Source organism: Microcaecilia unicolor, chromosome 3, assembly GCF_901765095.1.
Source record: "Microcaecilia unicolor chromosome 3, aMicUni1.1, whole genome shotgun sequence".
In the NCBI taxonomy this organism is placed as follows: Eukaryota; Metazoa; Chordata; class Amphibia; order Gymnophiona; family Siphonopidae; genus Microcaecilia; species Microcaecilia unicolor.
This window is the reverse complement of record NC_044033.1, coordinates 334,379,966-334,403,023: the sequence shown is the minus strand read 5'-3', so window position 1 is coordinate 334,403,023 and position 23,058 is coordinate 334,379,966. Positions and strand designations below refer to the sequence as shown.

At 40.2% G+C, this 23,058-nt stretch overlaps 1 protein-coding gene across 1 annotated transcript; it reads right to left on the bottom strand.

Annotated features, from left to right (window-relative positions):
- Window positions 1–223: 223 nt before the first annotated feature.
- Window positions 224–18,078, bottom strand: LOC115466874 (vomeronasal type-2 receptor 116-like). The gene is given in 5 exon segments (XM_030198446.1): window positions 224–1,128; window positions 6,470–6,596; window positions 12,850–13,077; window positions 14,986–15,774; window positions 18,070–18,078. Coding segments are annotated over 4 exon segments (2,040 nt in total). The 5' UTR covers window positions 15,766–15,774; window positions 18,070–18,078.
- Between the last annotated feature and the right edge of the window lie 4,980 nt (window positions 18,079–23,058).

The following is a 23,058-nucleotide window of genomic DNA, read 5'->3' as shown; positions in this document are numbered from 1 at the left end:
CCAATAATAAAGTATAGTGGACAAAATTGTTATTAACCATTGTATTACTTAACATTTATGTTCAAATTATGCATTAACATCTTATTTTAGCTTTAATAAAAAAAAATATATGTGAAATTTAGCATGGCCTAGACCAATGATACAGTTTCTGGCAAAAACACAGATCACTTTGGACATGCCCAACAAATGATAATAATAAATTAATCCATCATTTGCACAAATTTTAATCATTTCAGGTTTTAGTTAGGTATTTTCTGCTATTCTTTTCAGGCTTCAGCAGAATAATGTAGCACTTAGGGAAAAAGATGCATCCCAGAAGTCCAGCACTGGAGGCCAGAATAGCAAATATCTCCACTGCCACCATGTACTTGCCCTTGGTGCTCAGATACGTTGGAATGAAGGAGATCCAGACACTGCAGAACACCAGTATGCTGAAGGTGATATACTTGGCTTCATTGAAGCTGTCAGGTAGATTTCTTGCTAGCAAAGCTACAATGAAACTGGTACCAGCCAAAAATCCTAGATATCCCAGAACACAGTAAAATGCAACTATTGACCCTTCATTACATTCAATTAGTATTGTTCCAGTTTCTGATCTCATATTAAGATATGGGAAGGGAGGAGCAGTACACAACCAGATGAGACAGAGAAGAGCCTGAAGAAGGGAACAGGAAAGGACTATAGAGTTTGAGACCCTGGAACCCATCCATTTCCGGAGCTTGTTGCCAGGTTTGATGGCTTGAAAGGCCAAGACCACAGTGATGGTTTTTGCCAATACAGAGGAGAGTGAAATGGAAAAAGTGATCCCAAAGACAATCTGTCGGACAATACAAATTACCTTTTCAGGACGGCCAATGAATATCAAAGAACAGAGGAAGCAGAGCATGAGTGAGATGAGGAGAATGTAACTGAGATTTCGGTTGTTGGCTTTCACTATAGGAGTGTCTTGGTAGTTAATAAAGATTCCCAAAATAACAGCAGTGATGAGAAAGAAGAAAATTATGATGAAAGTCAAAGTTATCCCCAAAGGCTCTCCATAGGACAGGAAGGTTATTACTTTTGGGATGCAGGCATCTCTCTTCTGATTGGGCCATTGGTCCTCTGGGCATGCTATACAGGTATCCATATCTGAGAATGAAAAGTATTGTCTTATTATCTCACAAATAGCATCTGTTGCAGGATATACATGAATGTCTACATTCTTTTATAGAATAGACTTCTCCCAGGCATCTTCTAGGCACCTAATTATTACCCCCATGGACCAAAACCTTTTCATCCACACATCACTTAGTGTGTAGTATTCTTGTGGTTGCATAGCATTATTAGAAAAGGTACAGAGAAGGGTGACAATGATTAAGATGATAGATCAAAATTCATATGAAGTAACTGTAGATGGGAGATACGACAGAGGCCTATAAAATCAGGAGTGGAGAGGAACAGGTAACCATAAAAACGGTTGTTTAATCTTTCAAAAAGTACAAAGACTAGGGGACATGCCATAAAATTAGTATGTAGTATATTTAAGACAAGAAAAAACATTTTTGTTTTCACTCAAAGCATGTTTAGGTTCTGAAACTTGTTGCTGGAGGATTTCACAAAAATAGTTAGCTGGGTTTTGAAAAGGTTTAGACAAATTCCTGGAGGAAAAGTCCATAAACCATAATTAAAATAGATGTTCAGAATGCCACTGCTTAACTCTGGAAATAAGGGACATGGAGTCTATCTACTTTCTGAGATTCTGCTATGTACTTGTGACTTAGATTGACAACTGTTGAGAAGGGGATACCAGGTTAGATAGACCTTTGGTCTAACTCAGTATGGCAGCTCTTTATGTTCTGACTGATATCAATAGGAGTGAGCCCCTATGTCTTGCCCCATCCTTGGCCACCTTTAAATCTAGACTGAAAGCCCACCTCTTTAACATTGCTTTTGACTCATAACCACTTGTAACCACTCGCCTCCACCTACCCTCCTCTCCTCCTTCCTGTACACATTAATTGATTTGATTTGCTTACTTTATTTTTTTGTCTATTAGATTGTAAGCTCTTTGAGCAGGGACTGTCTTTCTTCTATGTTTGTGCAGCGCTGCGTACGCCTTGTATGGATGAAGGAGTTGTGTATAATAAGCCATCATTATCATAGGCCAATAGTTTAGCTGAAAGATTATACCTTTAATTTGATATGGGTATTGTATTATTATTAGTAATGGTTCATGAGCAATATTAAATAAGAGGGGAGAGAGAGGGCACCCCTGTCTGGTCCCTCTGGTTAGAGAAAATGGATGAGAGAAAAGGCCATTTATAAACAATTTAATAATTGGATGAGTATATAATCATATTTATTGCATCAGATGAGAAACCAAACCAACTGAGAAAATGAAACACGTAAGGTCATTCAACATGGTCGAATGCCTTTTCAGCATCTAACCCAATAGCCACAAAGTTTGTGGCTGAGGTTTGCGCATTCAATATAATATTGGAGACAGTGGCGTACCAAGGGGGGGCGGTGGGGCAGTCCGCCCCAGGTGCACACCGCTGGGGGGGTGCCGTGCGCCGGTCAGCATCGTTGGTTTCCATGCTCCCTCTGCCCCGGTACAGGAAGTAACCTCTTCTGGGGCAGAGGGAGCATGGAAACCAACGACGCTGACCGGCGCGCGGCACCCCCGCCCAGCGGCATGCACCTGGGGGAGGCTCCTTCGCCAGGGTGGGGGGTGTCTCCTTGCCAGGGGGGGTCGCGCTGCACGGGGGGGGGGGGTGCTGCACCCGGGGGGGGGGGCGCATCTGCAATCCGCCCTGGGTGTCAGCACCCCTCAGAATGCCACTGATTGGAGAACAGTCTGGTGTTGTATCTGCAATGCATAAAACCTGTTGATGATTAGGGTTGATGATTTTAGGTAAGATAACTTTTAGTCTATCAGCTATGATTTTGGCATATATTTTAGCATCAAGATTGATTAATGATAAGGGACGTTAATTCTGTTTATATTGAGGATCCTTACCAGGTTTCAGAAGGACTATTATAGTGGCTTCTGTAAAGCTGCCACTAATGTCACCATATTGAATTAAGTTGTTATAGAATGAGCTTAGAATGGGAGCTAGTATGGATTGGAAGGCAACATAGAATTCCAAAGTAAAACCATCAGGTCCAGGGGATTTTTTTTGGCCATGGACTTTAATGCAGATATTACATCTTGTTCAGTTATGGGAGAAGTTAATAAAGAATTATCATCTATATAAAGTGTTTGATGTTTAAAATCATTTAGAAAAGCGAGATCTCCATCAGGTTGAGTAAAAGTGCTGAAAGGTATTTAATATGCATTGTTTGTTTGTAATTAAAGTATTATTGTCATCTTTAATGGCAGAGATATTGTTTTTATGCTCTGGTCTTTAAGTAGCTAGGTAGCAAATGACCAGCTTTATTATTATTAGCATCGTATTGAGCAGATTTCATAAATATCTCTTTGCTAGCCTGAGTGGCTAATAGTAAGTTGTATTTATATTGCACATTTTTAAATATATCCAATGTTTCCAAGTCAGAGGGTGTTTTTTGATGGAGTTGTTCAAGATGTTGCATAATTTTTTCGAAATCAATAATTTCAGATAGTTGTGTCTTTTTCAATTTGGCTGAGAAACGGATAATTGAGCCACGTATGAAGGCATTAAAACATTCCATCTAGTTATCTAGTTAGTATCATTTAATGTGTTAAATTGAAACTACAATCAAATACCAGAGCCAAGCAAAGGATCAAAATACTTCCTAAGCCTATCAATATCTAAATCCTTGGAAGTAGTCATTAAATTCTCTAGTAATTTCTTTTATAAAGTCTGGATTAGGTACTAATCCTGAATTGAAACACCATGTTTTGGAAGGTGTATTTAATGATAAATCATTAAACTGGAATGAAATGTGGGCATGGTCAGAAAGATGTACTGTATAGTGTCAATACCAGTATGAATCACTTTGTTTAGCAGAGCCTCAGAAACTAAAAACTAATACTTTTTTTAGAATTAACCAAGCTTGGTTTTCTTATGTGGAAACATAGATTTCCTATCTAGATCAGGGTTCAGAATGAGCTTAAAGTCACCACCTATTACAAAAGGCTTATCACCATCAGATGTGGTTAAATCTGCAATTGTTTGAAAAAACTCAGGACAATCAGTGTTTGGAGCATATAAATTTAATAGAATTAAAGGTTTGTCATCGATTGTCTACCTAAATCTGCATTACCCAATCTACTGTGGCCTCAAGTACAAAACCACTTATGCCTCCACCTTTTCCTATATTAATGCACAACTGTGGAATGGCCTACCTAAATTCGTGAAAGTTATCTCAGACCATCCAGCCTTCAAAGGATACCTTAAGACCTACTTATTTGGAAAGGCCTACGCTCTTGACCCGCCCCGCACTGCTACCTATTGAACTCTATTTCTATCCTTATTTTCCCACCTCTGCTATTACTCACTTGTCCCTTTCCCTACATTGCCATTGATTGTTGAAGATTTAATGTATGCTTTTGTAATTTATTGTGAGCCACATTGGGCCTGCCCGTGGGTGGGAAAATGTGGGATATAAATGTTGTAAATAAATAAGTAAGTAAGTAAGTAAATAAATAAATAAATAAATAAATACTTTAACCCATCTACCTACAGAATTTGTATCAAATGACATTAGTTTAATGTTATCTCTCTTTCTGATGAGGATAGCAATGCCATTTTTTCCCCATCAGCTGCAGAAAATAGCGGCGGAAAAGACCAAGTAGTTTTAAGTTTGGCTGACTCATGTTCAGATAAATGTGTTTCTTGAAAGAAAATAGCATCAGGTAAATTCTTGTTCAAGGAATCCAGGATTGTTTTCCTTTTAATGGGATTGTTGAAGCCCTTAACATTAAGGGTAAGTATAGTGAGAGTCATGTGATGTCAAGATCATAGAATGTTGATAACAGCGCTGTAAGGTAACATACTGTAATCTGAGTACATAAACAAAAACATAACAGTGTATATATAACAAACACAGTATGTTCCAACCATGAGATGTGGAGACCCGGATGACCTGCAACGTCTCACTGACTCCCAGTATGATAGAATACCATGAAAGGTAATGGAAATATCAACAGTAATGACATGTAAACAAATCTTTATGTATAACAATGCAATAATGCTGATCTAGCATAAACATAATTAACCCTGCAAGAAAACAATGATTAGTGACCGGCAATAACAAGTTAGGACACAATCTATGCAGAAGGTAAAATTGTAATATAAACTCATATTAAGGTAATCAAGGTTCAACTTGCGTCAATTTTACTTGGAGTTATTTCCTCCAAGTAGGAAGCCAAAGTTTCAGGAGAAGAGAATCTTTAGTGGCATTGTTGTAGGTTACACGTAGTCGTGTAGGGTAGAGAAGGCCGTAGCTAGCATTAATCTCTTTTAGTTTAGGCCAATACACCAGAAGTTGTTTCCGAGCTTTAACAGTGGCTTTGCAGAGATCTGGTAGAAATTGCAGCTCCTGGCCTTCACATTTTACTAGTGCACGAATGCGGGCACGTTGAAGAATTTCCATTGCCTGAGGATAACAATTAGGCCCCACTTTAGTCGGCACTCTATGTGCACTTTCCAATTCATAATCCTTGGAACATTGAAGACTCAGGATGTTTGTTATGAATTTCTCTAAGAATTGTATTTGTGTCAGCACCTTCTATATTTTTAGGAAGGCCTAGTAAATGAATGCTGTTCCATCTAGCTCTGTTGTTACTGTCCTCTATTTCCCCCTCAAGCAGTGTAAAACTTCTTGACTTGTTTTTGCAACATATTTATGTTTTCCTCTGATGTGATTTGTTTCGTTTCCAAAGTAAGAACTTTGGAGTTCAGCAAAGAGAGGTCCGACCTGATGACTGATAGATCTTCTTTAATGTCGTTTAGATCTTCCTTAGTGCTGTTATTAAATCTCTGATAGCACGGATTTCTTCCAATATGGCTGCCATGCCTGCGTCGTCAGATTTTCCAACCTGCTCTGGTTCAGTTCTATGACGTTTGCTATTTTTGCCGGAAGCCATAAGATTTGAGCCTAGCAGAGTTCCAAGGAATGTTAATTAAATGCACATAGTTGAGTGACATTTCTGATTATAGCAGGAGTCTTTGAGAGCTCAGTGATTATGCTGCCATCTCAGTCAGTGCTCCGCAGCACCCCCCCCCCCCCCCCCCCAGTGTTGGTTAATCTTATAGGAAACCCTTCTACCCAGTTAACTAGTGCTGAATAGTGGACCAATACTTTATATAGTAAATATCTATGTGAGTACTAAATCTATCTGGATATTGGTGATCAATACCTTAATTGTTTTTTTATAGCTATGGCCACCAGTATTTTTAAACAATGCTTAGCCTGTTAAGGCTGGATATTCATTATTGAGGGCTTGATACAGGCTCAATAATGAATAGCCAGTGCCCAAGGGCAACCTCATTTTATCACTCACCAGTTTGGTTGGAGACTTCACCTTCTGAACAGCGAATACAGTCATAACAACAGATAGACTTTCCTTCCCTGGTTAATTTCCTGAACCCAGGAAGGCAACTGAGGCTGCATCTAGACTGCGGAGGTGCCTAAGGATTGAGAAAATAATCAGACAAAATTGAGATAACACTGGATTATGACTATTCAGATGCAGTTTTACTTTTATTTGCAAACATCAGCTGGTTCTACTGGGTTTTTTTTCTTATTACCAAACTATTCAATACAATATGGGGGTGAGGTATGAGTACTATTTTTATTAGAAAAATAGATAACTTTGAAACAGGGTTGACCTGGAATCAGTCATTCAGGTTCGTTGGGGAATGTGTTCAGGAATATTCTTGTGCCAGTCACCTTTAAAATTAATATCTTGATTAAACACAATGATGAAATACCTGTTTCCTCAAATAACTTTGAAATTTCCATCTGCTCATAAGACTCAGACAGATAAGTTCTTTGTTTAAATGTGTTCCCTCACAAAATGGATAGATTTTGACTTTTTAAGTCAACATACAGCCAAAATTGATCTGCCTATCTGAAGAAGGGAGCAAAGTTGTTCCAGGGGCAAGCATAAAATTCTATAGATAGTAATACTCATTTACTACCCATATGACTTATCCATACATAGCAAATTATACCCAGAAAGAACAGGTCTAACTTTATATGGATAACTTATCTGTACAACATTAGGTCCACATATCTAAGCAGACTTATCTATATGGATATTAACACTGAATACAGCATGAAGATATTCAGATAAATGATCAGTTATACAGTCATTAAGAACAGAAGAATTGCTGAAGTCCAATATCTGTTTCTAATAGAGGACAATAAAGACATAAAGTACCTGGCAGGATCCCAAAACTTAGCAATTCCATCTTACCTAGTAACAGGAATGAGCAGTGGCTTCCCCAGATCTACTGTTAATACTTTACCTCCAGGAATTTGAATTGTTTGAAAACTTTTTGAAAACCCAGCTTTCCTAAACATCTTTTACCACATCCTCCAGCAATGAGTTCCAGAGCTTAAGTATACACTAAGAGGTCCTTTTACTAAGCAGCGGTAAAATGTAGCCTGCGGTAATGTGGGCACGTGGAATTGTTGATCACTGAGGCCACTTTTTACAGTGGTTGTGAAAACCCTTTTTTAAATAGAGGTCTTTATTGGCCATTTATTAATTTATTGGCAACTGGCTACTTTTTTAGAACAAAAAATAGTTAAAATCAAAGAAGGAGTCCTCAAATTAAAAGTCAACCATTAAGATATTTACGAAAAACAGTCAGACACACAGGAATAGCCACCAACAGAATCTAGTCTTCCTTCCAACTACCAACTCATGACACAGTAAAACATTACCTCCTAAAATATTTAACCTCACAATGCATACTAGATCCTTGTCTTATTTACCTTATGAAGGAAGATCCTAATATATTCATCAATCTGCTTCAGCAGCATATCTCCTTCCTACTATTCCATGGCACCTTCCCTGATAATAAAGGTTCTATTATCCTAACACCAATACCAAAAAACAATTCAATCACCATAACTACAGACCAGTAGCCTCCATTCCTTTGATAATAAAGGTGATGGAAGGAATAGTAGCAGCACAAACTATGGACTACCTTTCACATTTCTCCCTACTACACAAATCACAATCAGGTTTCAGACCATGCTATAGCACCGAGACTGTCCTTACTACCCTAGTATCAAATCTCGGAAAAGAAATTAGCATAGGGTCTAAGATCTTAATAATACAGTTCGATATGTCTAGTGCATTCAATGTAGTAGATCATAATATCCTACTAAATATATTAGATAGCTTTGATATATGTGGCACAGTCCACAAATAGTTTCAAGGATTCCTGAAATCAAGATCTTACAAAGTGAAAATGAAAGTACCCTATCCTTTCCTTAGTTACCGGACTGTGGCGTCCCTCAGGGTTCTCCATTATCGTCCATTCTGTTTAATGTAATGATGTCACCATTAGGCAACAGACTAGAAACAGCAGGATTCAAAGCATTCATATATGCTGATGAAGTTACTATATACATAACCTTCAAAAAGAACATTAAAGACATCTTACAAAAGGCAAAACTTGGCTTAAATTTGATGGAAACCTGGGCCTCAGAATCCAAACTAAATCTAAATAAAGAAAAAACTAAATTCATGGTCATTACCAACCTATTTGACCAAAATGACTACAACTGTTTCACAATTGACAACACTTCATTCCCCATTGACAATAATCTGAAAATTCTAGGTATAATTATAGACAAACATTTAACATTTGATACTCAAGTTTCCTCAGTAATCACAAAATCTTTCAGGTCTCTTTGGAAACTAAAAAGGATCAGACCCTATTTCTCATCAGTAACATTCAGACTATTGGTACAATCATTAACACTATCCACGTTCAATTATTGTAATGCCATATATGCTGGCTGTAAGGAGTGCCTGTTGAATAAACTCCAAACAGCTCAAAACACAATAGCCAGGTTCATATACAATATATTCCGTATATTAAAAAAGGAGGACGGAAGACCAAACAACAGTCGGCGTGGTTAAAAAGTGAGGTGAAGGAAGTTATTAGAATTAAAAGAAAATCCTTAAGAAAATGGAAGAAGGAACCAACTGAAAATAATAAGAAACAGCATAAGGAATGTCAAGTCAAATGCAAAGCGCTGATAAGGAAGGCTAAGAGGGACTTTGAAAAAAAGATTGCGTTGGAGGCAAAAACACGTGGAGGGGCATAATCAAATGCGAACGCCTATCTCCATGGGCGTCTATCTCCGAGAACGGGTACGTGAAGGGGTGGGAAAAACCGTATTTTCGAAAAAGATGGGCTTCCATCTTTTTTTTGATAATACGGTTTGTTCCGGGCAAATGCATCGGATTTGTGCGGATTTGAGTTGGGCGGTATCGTTTTTCAGCGATAATGGAAACTAAAGGCGCCCAGCTCAAAAACAAACAAATCCAAGACATTTAGTCCTGGGAGGGGCCAGATTTCGTAGTGCACTGGTCCCCCTCACATGCCAGGACACCAACCGGGCACCCTAGGGAGCACTTGTAACAATAATAAAAAAAATTAAAATACCTTCCAAGTCCATAACTCCCTTCCCTTGGGTGCTGAGCCCCACAAATCCCCCCCAAAACCTTGCCCACAACTCTACACCATTACCATAGCACTTATGGCTGCAGAGGGGCACCTAGATGTGGGTACAGTGGGTTTTGGGGGGGATTTGTAGTGCTCCCATTTACCACCACAAGTGTAACAGGTAGGGGGGATGGGCCTGGGTCCACCTGGCTGAAGTCCACTGCACCCACGAACAACTGCTCCAGGGACCTGCATACTGCTGTGATGGAGCTGGGTATGGCATTTGAGGCTGGCATACAAGCTGGGAAAAAAGTTTTTAAAGTTGTTTTTTTTTTTTGGTGGGAGGGAGTTAGTGACCACTGGGGGAGTCAGGGGTGGTCACACCCGATTCCCTCCAGTGGTCATCTGGTCATTTAGGGCACTTTTTTGGGACTTGATCGTGAAAAAAAGGGTCCAAAAAGTGACCTAAATTCGCGCTAAAAACGCCTTTCTTTTTTCGATTATTGCCCAAAGGCGCCTATCTCTGCTCAGCCAATAAACACGCCACAGTCCCACCTTCACCACGCCTCCGACACGCCCCTGTCAACTTTACCCATTTCCGCGACGGATTGCAGTTGGAAACGCCCAAAATTGGCTTTCGATTATACCGATTTGGGCGCCCATGGGAGAAAGACGCCCATCTCCCGATTTGGATCAAAATATAGGCGTTTTTCTCTTTCGAAAATATGCTGGATAGTGAAATTAGAAAAAGTGCAGAGAAAGGCGACAAAAATGATAAAGGGGATGGGACGACTTCCCTATGAGGAAAGGCTAAAACGGCTAGGGCTCTTCAGCTTGGAGAAAAGGCAGCTGAGGGGAGATATGATAGAGGTCTATAAAATAATGAGTGGAGTTGAACGGGTAGATATTTACGCTTTCCAAAAATACTAGGACTATGGGGCATGCGATGAAGCTACAATGCAGTAAATTTAAAACGAATTGGAGAAACGTTTTCTTCACTCAACATGTAATTAAACTCTGGAATTCATTGCCGGAGAATGTGGTAAAGGCGGTTAGCTAATGGAATTTTAAAAAGGTTTGGATGGCTTCCTAAAGGAAAAGTCCATAGACCGTTATTGAATGGACTAGGGGGAAATCCACTATTTCTGGGATAAGCAGCATAAAATGTTTTGTACTTTTTTGGGCTCTTGCCAGGTATATTGCGACCTGGATTGGCCACTGTTGGAAACAGGATGCTGGGCTTGATGGACCTTTGGTCTTTCCCAGTATGGCAATACTTATGTACTTATGCTCTTATCTCTCATTTTGAAAGTGCCTCCCCTTTATTAATCAAATTACACTGGCTTCTCATCAAAGCGAGCATCACCTTCAAATTATGTACCTTTATCTTTCAAATACTAAATGACACAGCTCCAGACTATATGGTCCCATTAATAAACTCACCTCAAAGAAACACTAAATATGAGGCAAGAAACTACCTCAGACTACACCTCCCAAATTGCAAAAAAGTGATCTAGAAAACTGTCCACTCTGCAGACTTCACTTACCAAATGGTAGAACTCCTTACCACCCAAAATAAGAAATATACAGGAATATATTAGATTCCACAAAACCCTCAAATCATTCTTATTCAAACCCTCACAAAGAACAACCATATCTCAAACAACTAATTGTCACCTGAATTGGTTATGTCCAATTTCTCATTCATAATATATTTTCTAAATGTTAATATCTATAGTTATCCCAATATGTTTATGATACTGTATTGTAAAATTGGATTCTTACAACAAATTACTTTCTTATGCATTATTCTTTGTTATGTATCCTATACTGTTTATTGTAAGCCACATTGAACACAAACTTGTTTGGGATAAAGTGGGATAGAAATGTCACAAATAAACAAATAAATATCCTAGTTTTTCATTTGGTGCTCAACCATTTACTGCCTGAGCCCTTATTGCCACCTATTTAATAGGCAACGAGGGTTCACGCACTGCTCGTGCAATAATCGGGCATGGGAATTGGTGTGTGCCAAAACCAGAAATACCACTGGGCTACCCGCATGGTATTCCAACCTCCCTTTAGTAAAAGGGCCCCTTATTGAAAAAATGTCCCCTTATTTTTTAAAATATACTGCTTAGTAATTTATGGCATGTGCTCTAGTCTTTGTACTTACTGAAAAAGTAAGCAATCGATTTGGATTTACTGTTGCACTCCACTCTGAATTTTAGAAACCTCTTATATCTTTTTTCAGCTGTTTATCTCCAAGCTGAAGAGCCCCAACCGCTTTAGCCTTTCCTTGAATAAGAGTCATTCAATCCCCTTAATCATTTTAGTTCCCTTGCTCTGAATCTCTTCTACTATATCTTTTTTGAGATGCAGGTGACCAGAATTGCACACAATACTCATTGACCTACTGAATAACAGCTCCCATTTGTAGAAATTGAAAGTCAAAGATTCAGAAGGATTAGGGACCATATTTTGGAGTCATGGTACTAAACTGACTCATTTGAAAAATGACAATTTTTAAAATTTCTTCATTCATTTGATAAACTGGTTTTCACATGGTTACCACAGGGCAGTGTTTAGGGATGGTATGAGACTGCATCTTTCTAGTGAAAAAAACGTGTGCTAAATTCTGAGGAAGGAGCTTTTAACTTCTGTTTGTGAAGATGCTGTGTGAGGAGATTTTATTGGTTTCATGAGGTGACGCTGCCATCTTCTAGAGATTATTGTCAAATCGATGTGGTGATATTTTTTGTTGCCACCACATAGAGCCTCTGACACATCCCTGATGTGGTTAAAACATGATCTCTGTCTGACAGTTTGAATTTATGTTATTTCAATAAACATTTGCTTTGACCTTTTCATCTGCTCTGTTTGTTTTTGTTTTCCTCAAGTGGATGGGACTTTTTTTTTTAGGTTCCCTTATAAATGTTTAATCTCCTGGCAAGGGAAACAATATATCTTTTTTGACCCTCTATATTTGGAGAATTTTTGGAGGGATAAAGTTCCCTTCTGAGATTATTTCTTTGTGTGTAGGAGTAAAATATGGGTATATAATATGATGAGATCATTAGCTACAGATTTGAAATAAATTAAGAGCCCTGTTTACTATGGGCACCTACACGGTTAGCATGTGCTAATTTTTAGCATGCGCTAAAAATACTAGTGCACCTTAGTAAACAGGGCCCTAAATTTTTCCTGTTATATTTGGCATTCTTATAAGTTTTTCCATGTTACATCTGACCTGGCTGAACAAGTCTTCCCACACAATCGCCTTCTCATTGATGGTAAAGTCCTCCCCTAATGGAGCATAGGGGTTATAACTTCCAACAATTTCATTACTCCGTGTCCCATTGGGTAGAATGACAGTGCTTATAATATCATATCCAATGGCAAGGTCACCATTCTCATCAAAAAGGATTTCCTCACCCAGAACATTCTTAAAATGAAGGTTCTTCAGATAACGATGAAGCTAATGGGAAGCAAAACATTTTTATTAGTGAACTAACTGCAGGGATACACTCCTGATGTCAAGCACATACAATCTGCTCCTTATTGTAGGGATGGGATTTCATTTCAAAGCAGCATGATGTAAAGGATATTATTTGGAAAAGTATTGCAGGTGCATGTATATAGTTATCTATTATATCTTCATTTATAGCTATAACTATATCTATATTTTCTATTTATTAGGATTTATTTACCGCCTTTTTGAAAGAATTCACTCAAAGCAGTGTACAGTAAGAATAAATCAAACATAAGCAATAGAGAATTACAGCAATAAAAATATTGAAATATCAATACAAAGTATGGCATAGTATACTACTTTTGAAACTACTGAATGTATATATGCCCTGATTATGAGGTATTGATTTAGCACTTATATCTAAAGTCACTTTTTATATAAATTTTAAACAATGCAGCCTCATAAGCCCAGGGTACCATGTGCTTGGACACCAACTGAAATGGCTATCATCATTGGCTCCAACCACCTCCGAAAACACCTGCAGAGCAAAACAACTCCAAGAACCTCAAAACAGGAGAAAAAAGGTCTGCAGTAAAAAACGGAGGAGGTTTTAATTGTGACAAATTTTAACCTAAGTGCATAAACAATAACCAAAATTTCCCACTAGTTGTATAAAGTTGGAAAACTCAGTTAGAAGTCTAAATATCACAAAAAACGGGAACAAAAAAGTAGTAGTTAGCTTCAAATGCTGTCAAAGCAACAATCACGGGACCACTCTTGATTTTGTTCAAACCGAATATTCAAAATGTGATATCTTAGGTCAAAATGGTTTTCAATCCGAAGTAACCATCTAAACTCTCTCAAGAATCTTTCTCAAACTATGAGTTACTTCTTCCATAGAAGGCCTGGTTGAAGAGCCAAACTTTCACCTGCTTTCTGAAGTAGAGATAGTCGTTTGTTAAGAGGACCCTTTCAGGGAATGCATCCCAGAGTGTGGGGGCTACTCCAGAGAAGGCTTGCTTGCAGGTAGCACATCATGTAATGTCTTTTGGAGAGGTTGTGGTTAGGGAAACCCATTGAGTATTAGGTGCAAAACAAAGGACCCAGTTTATTATAAATAACTGGCCAAAACTATTCATTTTCAAGCACTAATCCACCTGATATTCAGTGCCAAGCCATGTCCAGTCCCCGGCAATGAATACTGAGGGCTAATTTTTGTGGGGCTGGCTACCGGAGCTGTTGCAGGTTCCCATCAATATTCAGCCAGGACCCTCATAAAACAGTTATGTAGGCACTGGCTGAATATCACCAAGGACCTGCATAACCTCCCCCCCTCAAAGCCCCAGAAACTGCCTGCTATCTTCCCTTCCCCTCCCTCAACCTGTTGCCATCTGAAGTCCCCAACCCTCCCAACAAACCCTCAACCCCCTCTCCAGGTCTGTGTAGGCCCCATTGGGTTTACCTTTATCTCTGACTCTGCTAGGGTAAACTTACAGCAGGGAAGAATGAAGTTTGATCGGGGAAGTGGTAAGATGGGAAAGACAAAATGGGACATAAAGTGGAAAATTTGGGTTATTTGTTTGTTAATACTAGTTGACAAATTCATACTGTTGTACAGTGTTTTAAGTAGATTTCTGTTATATGAGGCAGATGTTTTGACATTGGAAAAAGATGCACTCGCTGTGGAAGTAATTTATAAATGAAGCAACTAAAAAACTTCTTACAGCTATGCAATTTATACTACCTTCATAATTTTTATATATACTTTACATTCCAATTTTATCTTTCAAATTGGTGCACATCTCTGATGGTGGGCAGGAAATATCTACGTGAGTATACAGACATCACTGCATCCTGCAATTACAGACCATCACTTCTTTGTGAAAATAACATTCCTCCATCAAAGGATATTACCTTCCATGGTAAAAAATCCAAAATGCTCTCACTTTCTCCACTCCAAAGGTTGGTATTTCCAGATCTAGAAGAGATCATGTTATGCAGTGCATGTGCCAGGCCGTACACAGCATTGTAAATATTATAGCTGCTCCCAAGGATTACGATGTCACAGTGTAAGAGGTAGTCAGATGTTTCATTACTGCTGCAGGATCTTTGGATACTCTTAGGGCACTGGTTGTTACACAGGTCCTTCCACCATGCCTGTATCAATGAATCACTTGGAAATAGAGCAGGATTCACCTCACGAACAAATTTGTGAAAGTTTGGAATATTCTTCTTTCCTACAGTGAAAGCAAAGTTGTTTTTCATATCAACATTGTATGAGGGAAAGAAAAATAACCTTTCAGCTGTGATGATCCAGACTTTTCCAGGTGCTTCCCAAATGGTTGTGTATCTTACATGCTCTGTGTACTCTCTATTACAATACAAAATAATCACTTTAGCTGACGATGTAATGATGACGTTGTAAATATTATCTATATTTTGAAGAATGAGTGACGTGGAATGATGGAAGATTTCTATGAATTCAATGCAACCTCCACTCTGCTCAATCCCTTCTCTCAGAATCTGCACAGCCCTCATGCTGTTTTCATCACTGGATGAAATGATACCGACCCAGGTCCAGCAAAAATGCATCAATAGTTTGATTATCCCAGCACAGAGGTGCAGCTCACTGGGGACAGTCCGGTAAAAATAAGGAAACTTAACTGTGTCGCTCATGAGAAGATTCCCTGACATGTAACTGATCTGTTGAAAATAAAAGGTTGAATTCATCATATCAAATATTTATAACATAATTATACTGTACAGAGTGAAGGAGAAAAAGTATTGGATGACAAGTATGAAGTATCAGGAAATCTGTACTGAGCTGTCAAGGAGATAAAGCTGAGCAAAAGAGTGTTGGGCACAAAAAATGTGTGTGTTTGATTTTTCTTTTTCATTCATTCATTTTCATTTCATATTCTGGTTACTTCTTTACTTAAAATCAATCACGCAAATAAAAGGAAGAGTAACCTAGCTGAAGACAGCAAGAACATGTGTAAATATTGTGGCTTTAAAAGGTATGTCCAATGCATTAATTACTGTCTACTTCTGTCTTTGCCTCTGAGACAGGAGTAACCTTCTGGAGGTCTCCTGGAGGGTGGACCCTTGCCTCCCAGGCAGAACCCCAGGCAAGAAAAACTCTGGCTACTAAATAAGTATTAGACATAAATCTTTATTCAAATTGTCAATGAAGCCAATCAGTAATTACTGAAATAGTAAGAAATAAACTCCCAATATAGTATAATATGTAGCAAATAAAAACAGAGCTTTCCCTGGGAGCTGTCAATATATCCACCTGCTAGTGGACACACTGAGGCTCGCCATCCTCAGTCCTGTTTCCTCTTAAATACTTTTTCTTCCTTTCTTCATTATCTTAATTATAATTACCCTTCCTACCTAATGAATATGCATCTTTCCAGGATATTCTATTTCCTGTTATGATGAATCATGTTCCAGTTCCAGTACTTTCCAATTTCTATCATTTATTCCCTCATTGCATTGACAGTTAGGGCCTGTCATGCACATAAGCATAAGTTTTCATTTGATATGGGTTGACCTATGCCCTTGTTATACCAGTCATCATGCTAGCCCCCTCCAACCTCTTGCTGAGCCTACAATTTTACCCATACCCACTTACTTCTCCTTTTGATTCTTTATCTTGATACTGCAGGTGTCCTTAGTCATAGGAGTCTCTGGCTCAGTTGCTGACCAGCAACTTATCACAAGTTAGCATAGGCCAAATGTCAAACCACAGCCTTAGAAGGGTAGTTTTCAGAAAATATAACTCTCTTGCAACTCTTAAGTCTGCCTCCAGCTCAAGAAAAGCAAAATAGCCATATTGAAATAAAAACTAGAAATATAGAGGGTTTGCACCTTGCTATGGCCTCTGTGATATACAGTACATAAGTGCATAAGTGTTGCCATATTGGGACAGACCGAAGGTCCATCAAGCCCAGCATTCTGTTTCTAACAGTGACCAATCCAGGTTACAAGTACATGGCAAGATCCCAAAACAGGTGATTTCTGTAACAGACCTACACACTTGGTGCATCAGGTGCCTTGGGCCTTCTCTCTGTTAAAAAAATGCAGTTGAGGACACAGAGGGTGCATCAGGTCCAGCAGAAGAAACATTTTGGCTCCTTGAATGCTCATCCATAAACATCGGCACTGAAAGCATCAACCACGATGGCTGCTCAGATTTCATCTACTACTGAAAGTACATCGGCATCGAGGAAGTCTCCACCTCCCTTGATATCAGGTGCTAATAGTAGGCCCCAGGACCGGTCAGCATCGGATCAGACTCCAGGACACATTCCGGTTTGATGTCATCCTCATCGGCACCAAAGGATCACAATGCTGAGTGTTGAACGAAGCCAAAGAAGCATAAACATCGGCCCTGTTTGAAGCATGGTGCTGGGAGCACCAGGGCCTCGGCATTGCCAGTACCTAGAAGCACCAGCACTGAGAGGATAGTTACCTCTCTTTAGTGGAGGTGCTGGTGTGTCAGTCTCCAAGCTGCCAGATTCCCGCTTCTGGTTTGACACCGGCCCTTTCTTAGGCTGTCTCTTAAACAGTTCCTCAGACTTTGCCAATGCCTGCCCTCAATTAGCAGTACTGGGCCATGATCAGGAAGGAGCTGGTGCAGATATTTCAGCTGCACACCGCTCAGGCATCAAGGGCTCTTACACCAGCTGCAGCTTAGCCTCAACTCTTTCTTTAATCTTATATTCTGCCTCTAGAGCAGTCTTTGATTCCAACGCCTCGACTGGTGTCAATGTCGACATAAACCCATATGGCACCACTCTCTACATTGGGGGAGGAAGCTTCCCTGGAGTCTGAGAGTAAGGCTGTACCTCAGCACCCTCCTTACAGTCTGATCCATGCTTTATTAGATTTAAGTCAAAACTGAAGATGCTCCTTTTCAAAAGCTGTTTTTGTGTTTTTATTTTTGGTAATTTTATTGTTTATTGTCCTATTGTCGTCAGGATTTATTGTTACTTTACTCTGATTATAGTTTGCTGAATATAATTGTTGTGCTATATAACCTCTTTCCTTCCCTCATGTATTTTGATGTGTCCTTGTCTGGTCTTGTTATTTTATGCTATTTTATCATTTTATGTCTTGTTGTATCTATTGTAAGATGGGTTGTTGTAAACCATTTTGATTCGCTGTGACGTTGTATTCCAAATTTTACAAATAAATAAATGTTTATGCGCCTAAGTGCTCGCAGAACAATCAGCGTTATTGTATAATTTAGGTGTACAATCCTCTTAGCGCATAAATAAAAGAGGATATTCATAGAGGAGGAACTATGGTGCTGCATAGATGTGGCATAAGTAGATGAACCTAAATATAGTATTCTAAATGGCATATGTTGCCTGATGCCTGCTCTGGAGCCATCCTTCTGACCTATTCCAAACCTGTGGAAAAAGGAAGTTGCATCAAAAGGGGCAGAAGAGTTCAGAGGGAAGACTCCGGAGCAGAATGTTAATTGCTGTCACTACTGCTGTTAACAACATTCTGAAGATGGAAAGAAACAAATTTAAAGGTAGAAGAGTGGGGAGGAGGGTGGGGCCCTGTATGACTGCTACGTCATCTCACCTCTGAATTAGCTAGGCTTAAAAAAGGTTTGGGTGGCTTCCTAAAAGAAAAGTCCATAGACCATTATTAAAATGGACTTGGGGAAAATCCACTACTTATTTCTAGGATAAGCAGCATAAAATGTATTGTACTTTTTTTGGGATCTTGCCAGGTATTTGTGACCTGGATTGGCCACTGTTGGAAACAGGGTGCTGGGCTTGATGGACCTTTGGCCTGTCCCAGTATGGCTGTACTTATGTAGGCTGGCCTTGACTAACATTTAGATGCCCGAAGTTACACCAACCCTAGAACTTGTGTAACTGCAGACGCCTATATGTGGTAGGGACCTGCACAACTTCCAATCTTCTGTCAGCTATGTGCCTCAATGTGAGCCTCACTTATGTCCCATCCCATGCTTCTCCCCTGTGTCCATCTTCCTTGCATATATGCACTATGTAAATTAAGCAGGTTTTTCCAGAAAAGCACTAAGGCACTCTGCTAGCACATACATATATTCTAAACATTTATGTATGCAGTGGATTAGCACTTAGTTTACAGATTTGATCTTCAAAGGCTCTTGAATATGGAAAAAAAAAGCTTTTATGTGTTTATCAGGCCACAAACTCCCAGATTCTATAAATAGCTACAAATGTTCTGTATAGAAATCAGCACACGTAGACGACAAAAGTTCAAGGGGGCGTGTCGGCGTGGTAGCGAAGGCGGGACGGGGGCGTGGCTAAGAGATGGGTGTCCTCGCTCGATAATGGAAAAAAGAAAGCCGGCCTTCATGAGAATTTGGTCCGCTTTATTTGGACCCTTTTTTTTCAGGTCCAAGTCCCAAAAAACTGCCCCAACTGACCAGATGACCACCGGAGGGAATCGAGGATCACCTCCCCTGACTCCCCCAGTGGTCACTAACCCCCTCCCAAACACACACAAAAAAAAAATTAACACATTTTTTGCCAGCCTGTATGCCAGCCTCAAATGTCATACCCAGCTCCCTGACAGCAGTATGCACGTCCCTGGCGCAGTTTGTAGTGGGTGCAGTGCACTTCAGGCAGGTGGACTCAGGTCCATCCCCCCCTACCTGTTACACTTGTGGTAGTAAATGCGAGCCCTCCAAAAAAACCCAAAACCCACTTTACCCACATGTAGGTGCCCCCCTTCAGCCCTTAGGGCTATGGTAATGCTGTAGAGTTGTGGCCAGTGGGTTTTGGGGTTGATTTGGGGGGCTCAGCACACAAGGGAAGGGTGCTATGCACCTGGAAGCTAATTGTTTTCTTTTTAAAATTTTTTACAAGTGCCCCCTTGGGTTCCCAGTTGGTATCGTGGCATGTCAGGGGGGCAGTGCACTACAAATGCTGGCTCCTCCCACGACCAAATGCCTTGATTTTCGCCGGGTTTGAGATGGCCAGGCCTGGTTTCCATTATGGCTGAAAATTGGAGCCGGCCATCTCATCTACACCCGGCGGGCGATTTGGCCGGCTCCAAGCGCATTTCGAAAATACGCTTGGCTCCGCCCCTTTGCGGAGCCAGCCCCGAAGATGGTCGCCCATCGATTTGGCCGGCACCGTTCGATTATGCCTCTCTATGTGCATCTTATAAAGTGATGCATGTAAAACATATCAATAAAACAGGGAAGGTAGGGCATCCCAATAGCAAGATTTGCAATTGAACCCATAGTAGACCAGCAGAGACATTCATCAACAAAACGAAAAAGAACCGAAAATGTAAAAGCCACTTAGTAAACTTACCGATTCAGAAAAAATGATGGATGCTCTAAAAAACAACTCGCAAATGTTTGGCGCAGTATTCAAAAGTGGGATGATGAAAGTATCGCTAATCTGGTGAAATCCCCGCTAGTAGTGTAAGAAACGCAAGCGCACAATATTAATTCGGGAAACCCACGGTATCACCGTGTCTATTGTATGCATGTCTCACATCATAGACGTGCGTCCAGGGCGTGTAAGATACACGCCACTCTCTAAGCGGATCTTATAGGCTCTTCAACCTGTAAAACAAGAAGAAGGGCTATCTCATATCATGTGAAAAGAAATATATATAAAAAAAATCAATGATGTACTGTCATGTTCATTAGCTCCAACCCACCTTCTAGAAAACACCTTTTTTGTAGACGCACATAACGAACGTTCATATTTGCTGGCAGTGTAAAGAAAAATGAGGACGAGCAAGCACCCCCAATTCCAATGGTTATTAGCTCCACCTCACCTTCTATAAAATGACTTTTTTTACATGTACATAACGAACGTTCATATATGCTGGCGGACGAACACGCACCGCCCATTCCACTAAAGGTCATTAGTCAAATACCTGTTTTTACACACACATACGAACATTCATATCTGTTGCCAATACTTCCAGATCTGGAGTACGAAGAACGCCTATTGAATAGGCATTGCAACAGCTCCCACCCGTGGTCCATTCGCATTATATTACGCCTTTTCCCAGGACAGGGGAAAAGGCGCTTCTCGTTAATGGAGAACAACTGGGCCAGCCACAGTACGTCCATGTCGGAGAAGTTCGGCTTTCTCCCTCGTGCAGCCATGACTTCTCCAACAAATGTGCACACGCGCGTACCCACGCATATATAGCACGTCGAAGTTTATGCACACACTACATAGACGTGTTATGACATGCTTATGACAGCTCTGGACTTTACCGGCAGCCTCTGACCACACGTTCAATATATCACGGAAAAGGATTCGGATTCCTTTTGTGCATTCGTCGGTATCGGTAGTGCATCGCGACACGTCCACATTACTATAGTAGTTTGCTCGTTTGCATTCCGTTTTCGTTACCTGCTACCATGATCAGAAAATGGCTCGGAGAAGCCTTTTGTGCATGCCGCGGTTTACTACTTGCTCGTTAATGGCTCATTAAGTTTAGTGCATCTGGCCCCTGTCTTTAAATAAAGATCACATAGATTTTCAGAATTGCAAATTAACACTGTCAACTGCTAAGCAAGTTGTAAATAGGAACAACAAACATTGTTTGAAATGTTTATATGCAAATGCAAGAAGCCTACGTAGCATCATATGTTAAAGAGGGCCTTGCGTTGAATAGACTAAAAATTCTGAAAGACACGAAATACATCTTAGAATCCCTATGGATAGAAATTCCATGTTTAAAGGGGAAAAGGATAGTGATAGGAGTGTACTACCATCCACCTGGCCAGGATGAACAGACTGATGTAGAAATATTATCAGAAATTAGGGAGGTTAACAAACTGGGCAACATAATAATAACGGGTGATTTTAATTACCTTTGATATTGACTGGGTAAATGTTAGATTGGCGCCTGCTAGGAAAGTAAATTCCTTGCTTTATGGAGCATCTGGTACAGACGTCAACAAAAGGAGGAAAAATTCTAGACCTAGTCCTTAGTATTTGGTTACAAATTCTTACTGCAACTTATTAATTACCCTGAATGACACAATCCAAAGTATAAAAAGGTGAATTCCTGTAACTGAACCCAAGCCAAAAGGAGAACAAAATAAACCACCATACAACCTTTTCTGGCCAACAAGATGCTGACTCAGGATCCTGTTCCAGGAAACAGCAGCTGCCAAGGTGTAACTTACTGCTTCTGGGACTGACAGAGCCAGCTGTGGAATGCACAGGGCAGTGCCCCCACATCTTCCATCAATTTGCTGTTGCTGCCTCTGCCATGGAGACCTGGGGAAGCAATGGGCCTGGCAGAGAAGCTGAAAACCAAGTGAGTGAGTGGATGGGGGAGAGGAAAGGGGAAAATGGGGGAATGCAGGATGGTGGTGGTGGTGGTGAGGGGAGGGATAGATAGGACAATGCTGAATGGGAGGAGACAGACAGAAAAACAGCCGATATTGGATGGAGTTGGTAAGGGGAGGAGATATGAGACAATACTGGATGGTGGAGAGACAAACAGAGAGATGGTGCTGAATGGTGAAGCTGTGAAGTAAAATTAAGACATCCCCTTACCTGTGGGTAGTGGTAAATCCTGGACAGGCTGGAAAACTCACTCGATTCCTCAGCTGTTGAAAGTTGAAAAGATTGAATTCATCACCATCTTGGTCATAAGATTATATTTCATTCACATATCAAATATTTAGAACATAATTATACTGTACAGAGTGGAGGAGAAAAAGTATTGGACGGCATGGAGGGGCATAATCGAACGTCGCCGGCGATCTATTTTGGCGGCGACACAACTGCTGGCTGGAACCATATTATCGAAAAAAATGGCCGGCCATCTTTTTTTTCAAGAATACGGTCTAGCCCGGCCAAATGCCAGAGTTCACCGGGTTTGAGATCGCTGGTTTTGTTTTTCAGCGATAATGGAAAAAAATGCCGGCCATCCCGAACCATTTGGTCGTGGGAGGAGCCAGCATTTATAGTGCACTGGTCCCCC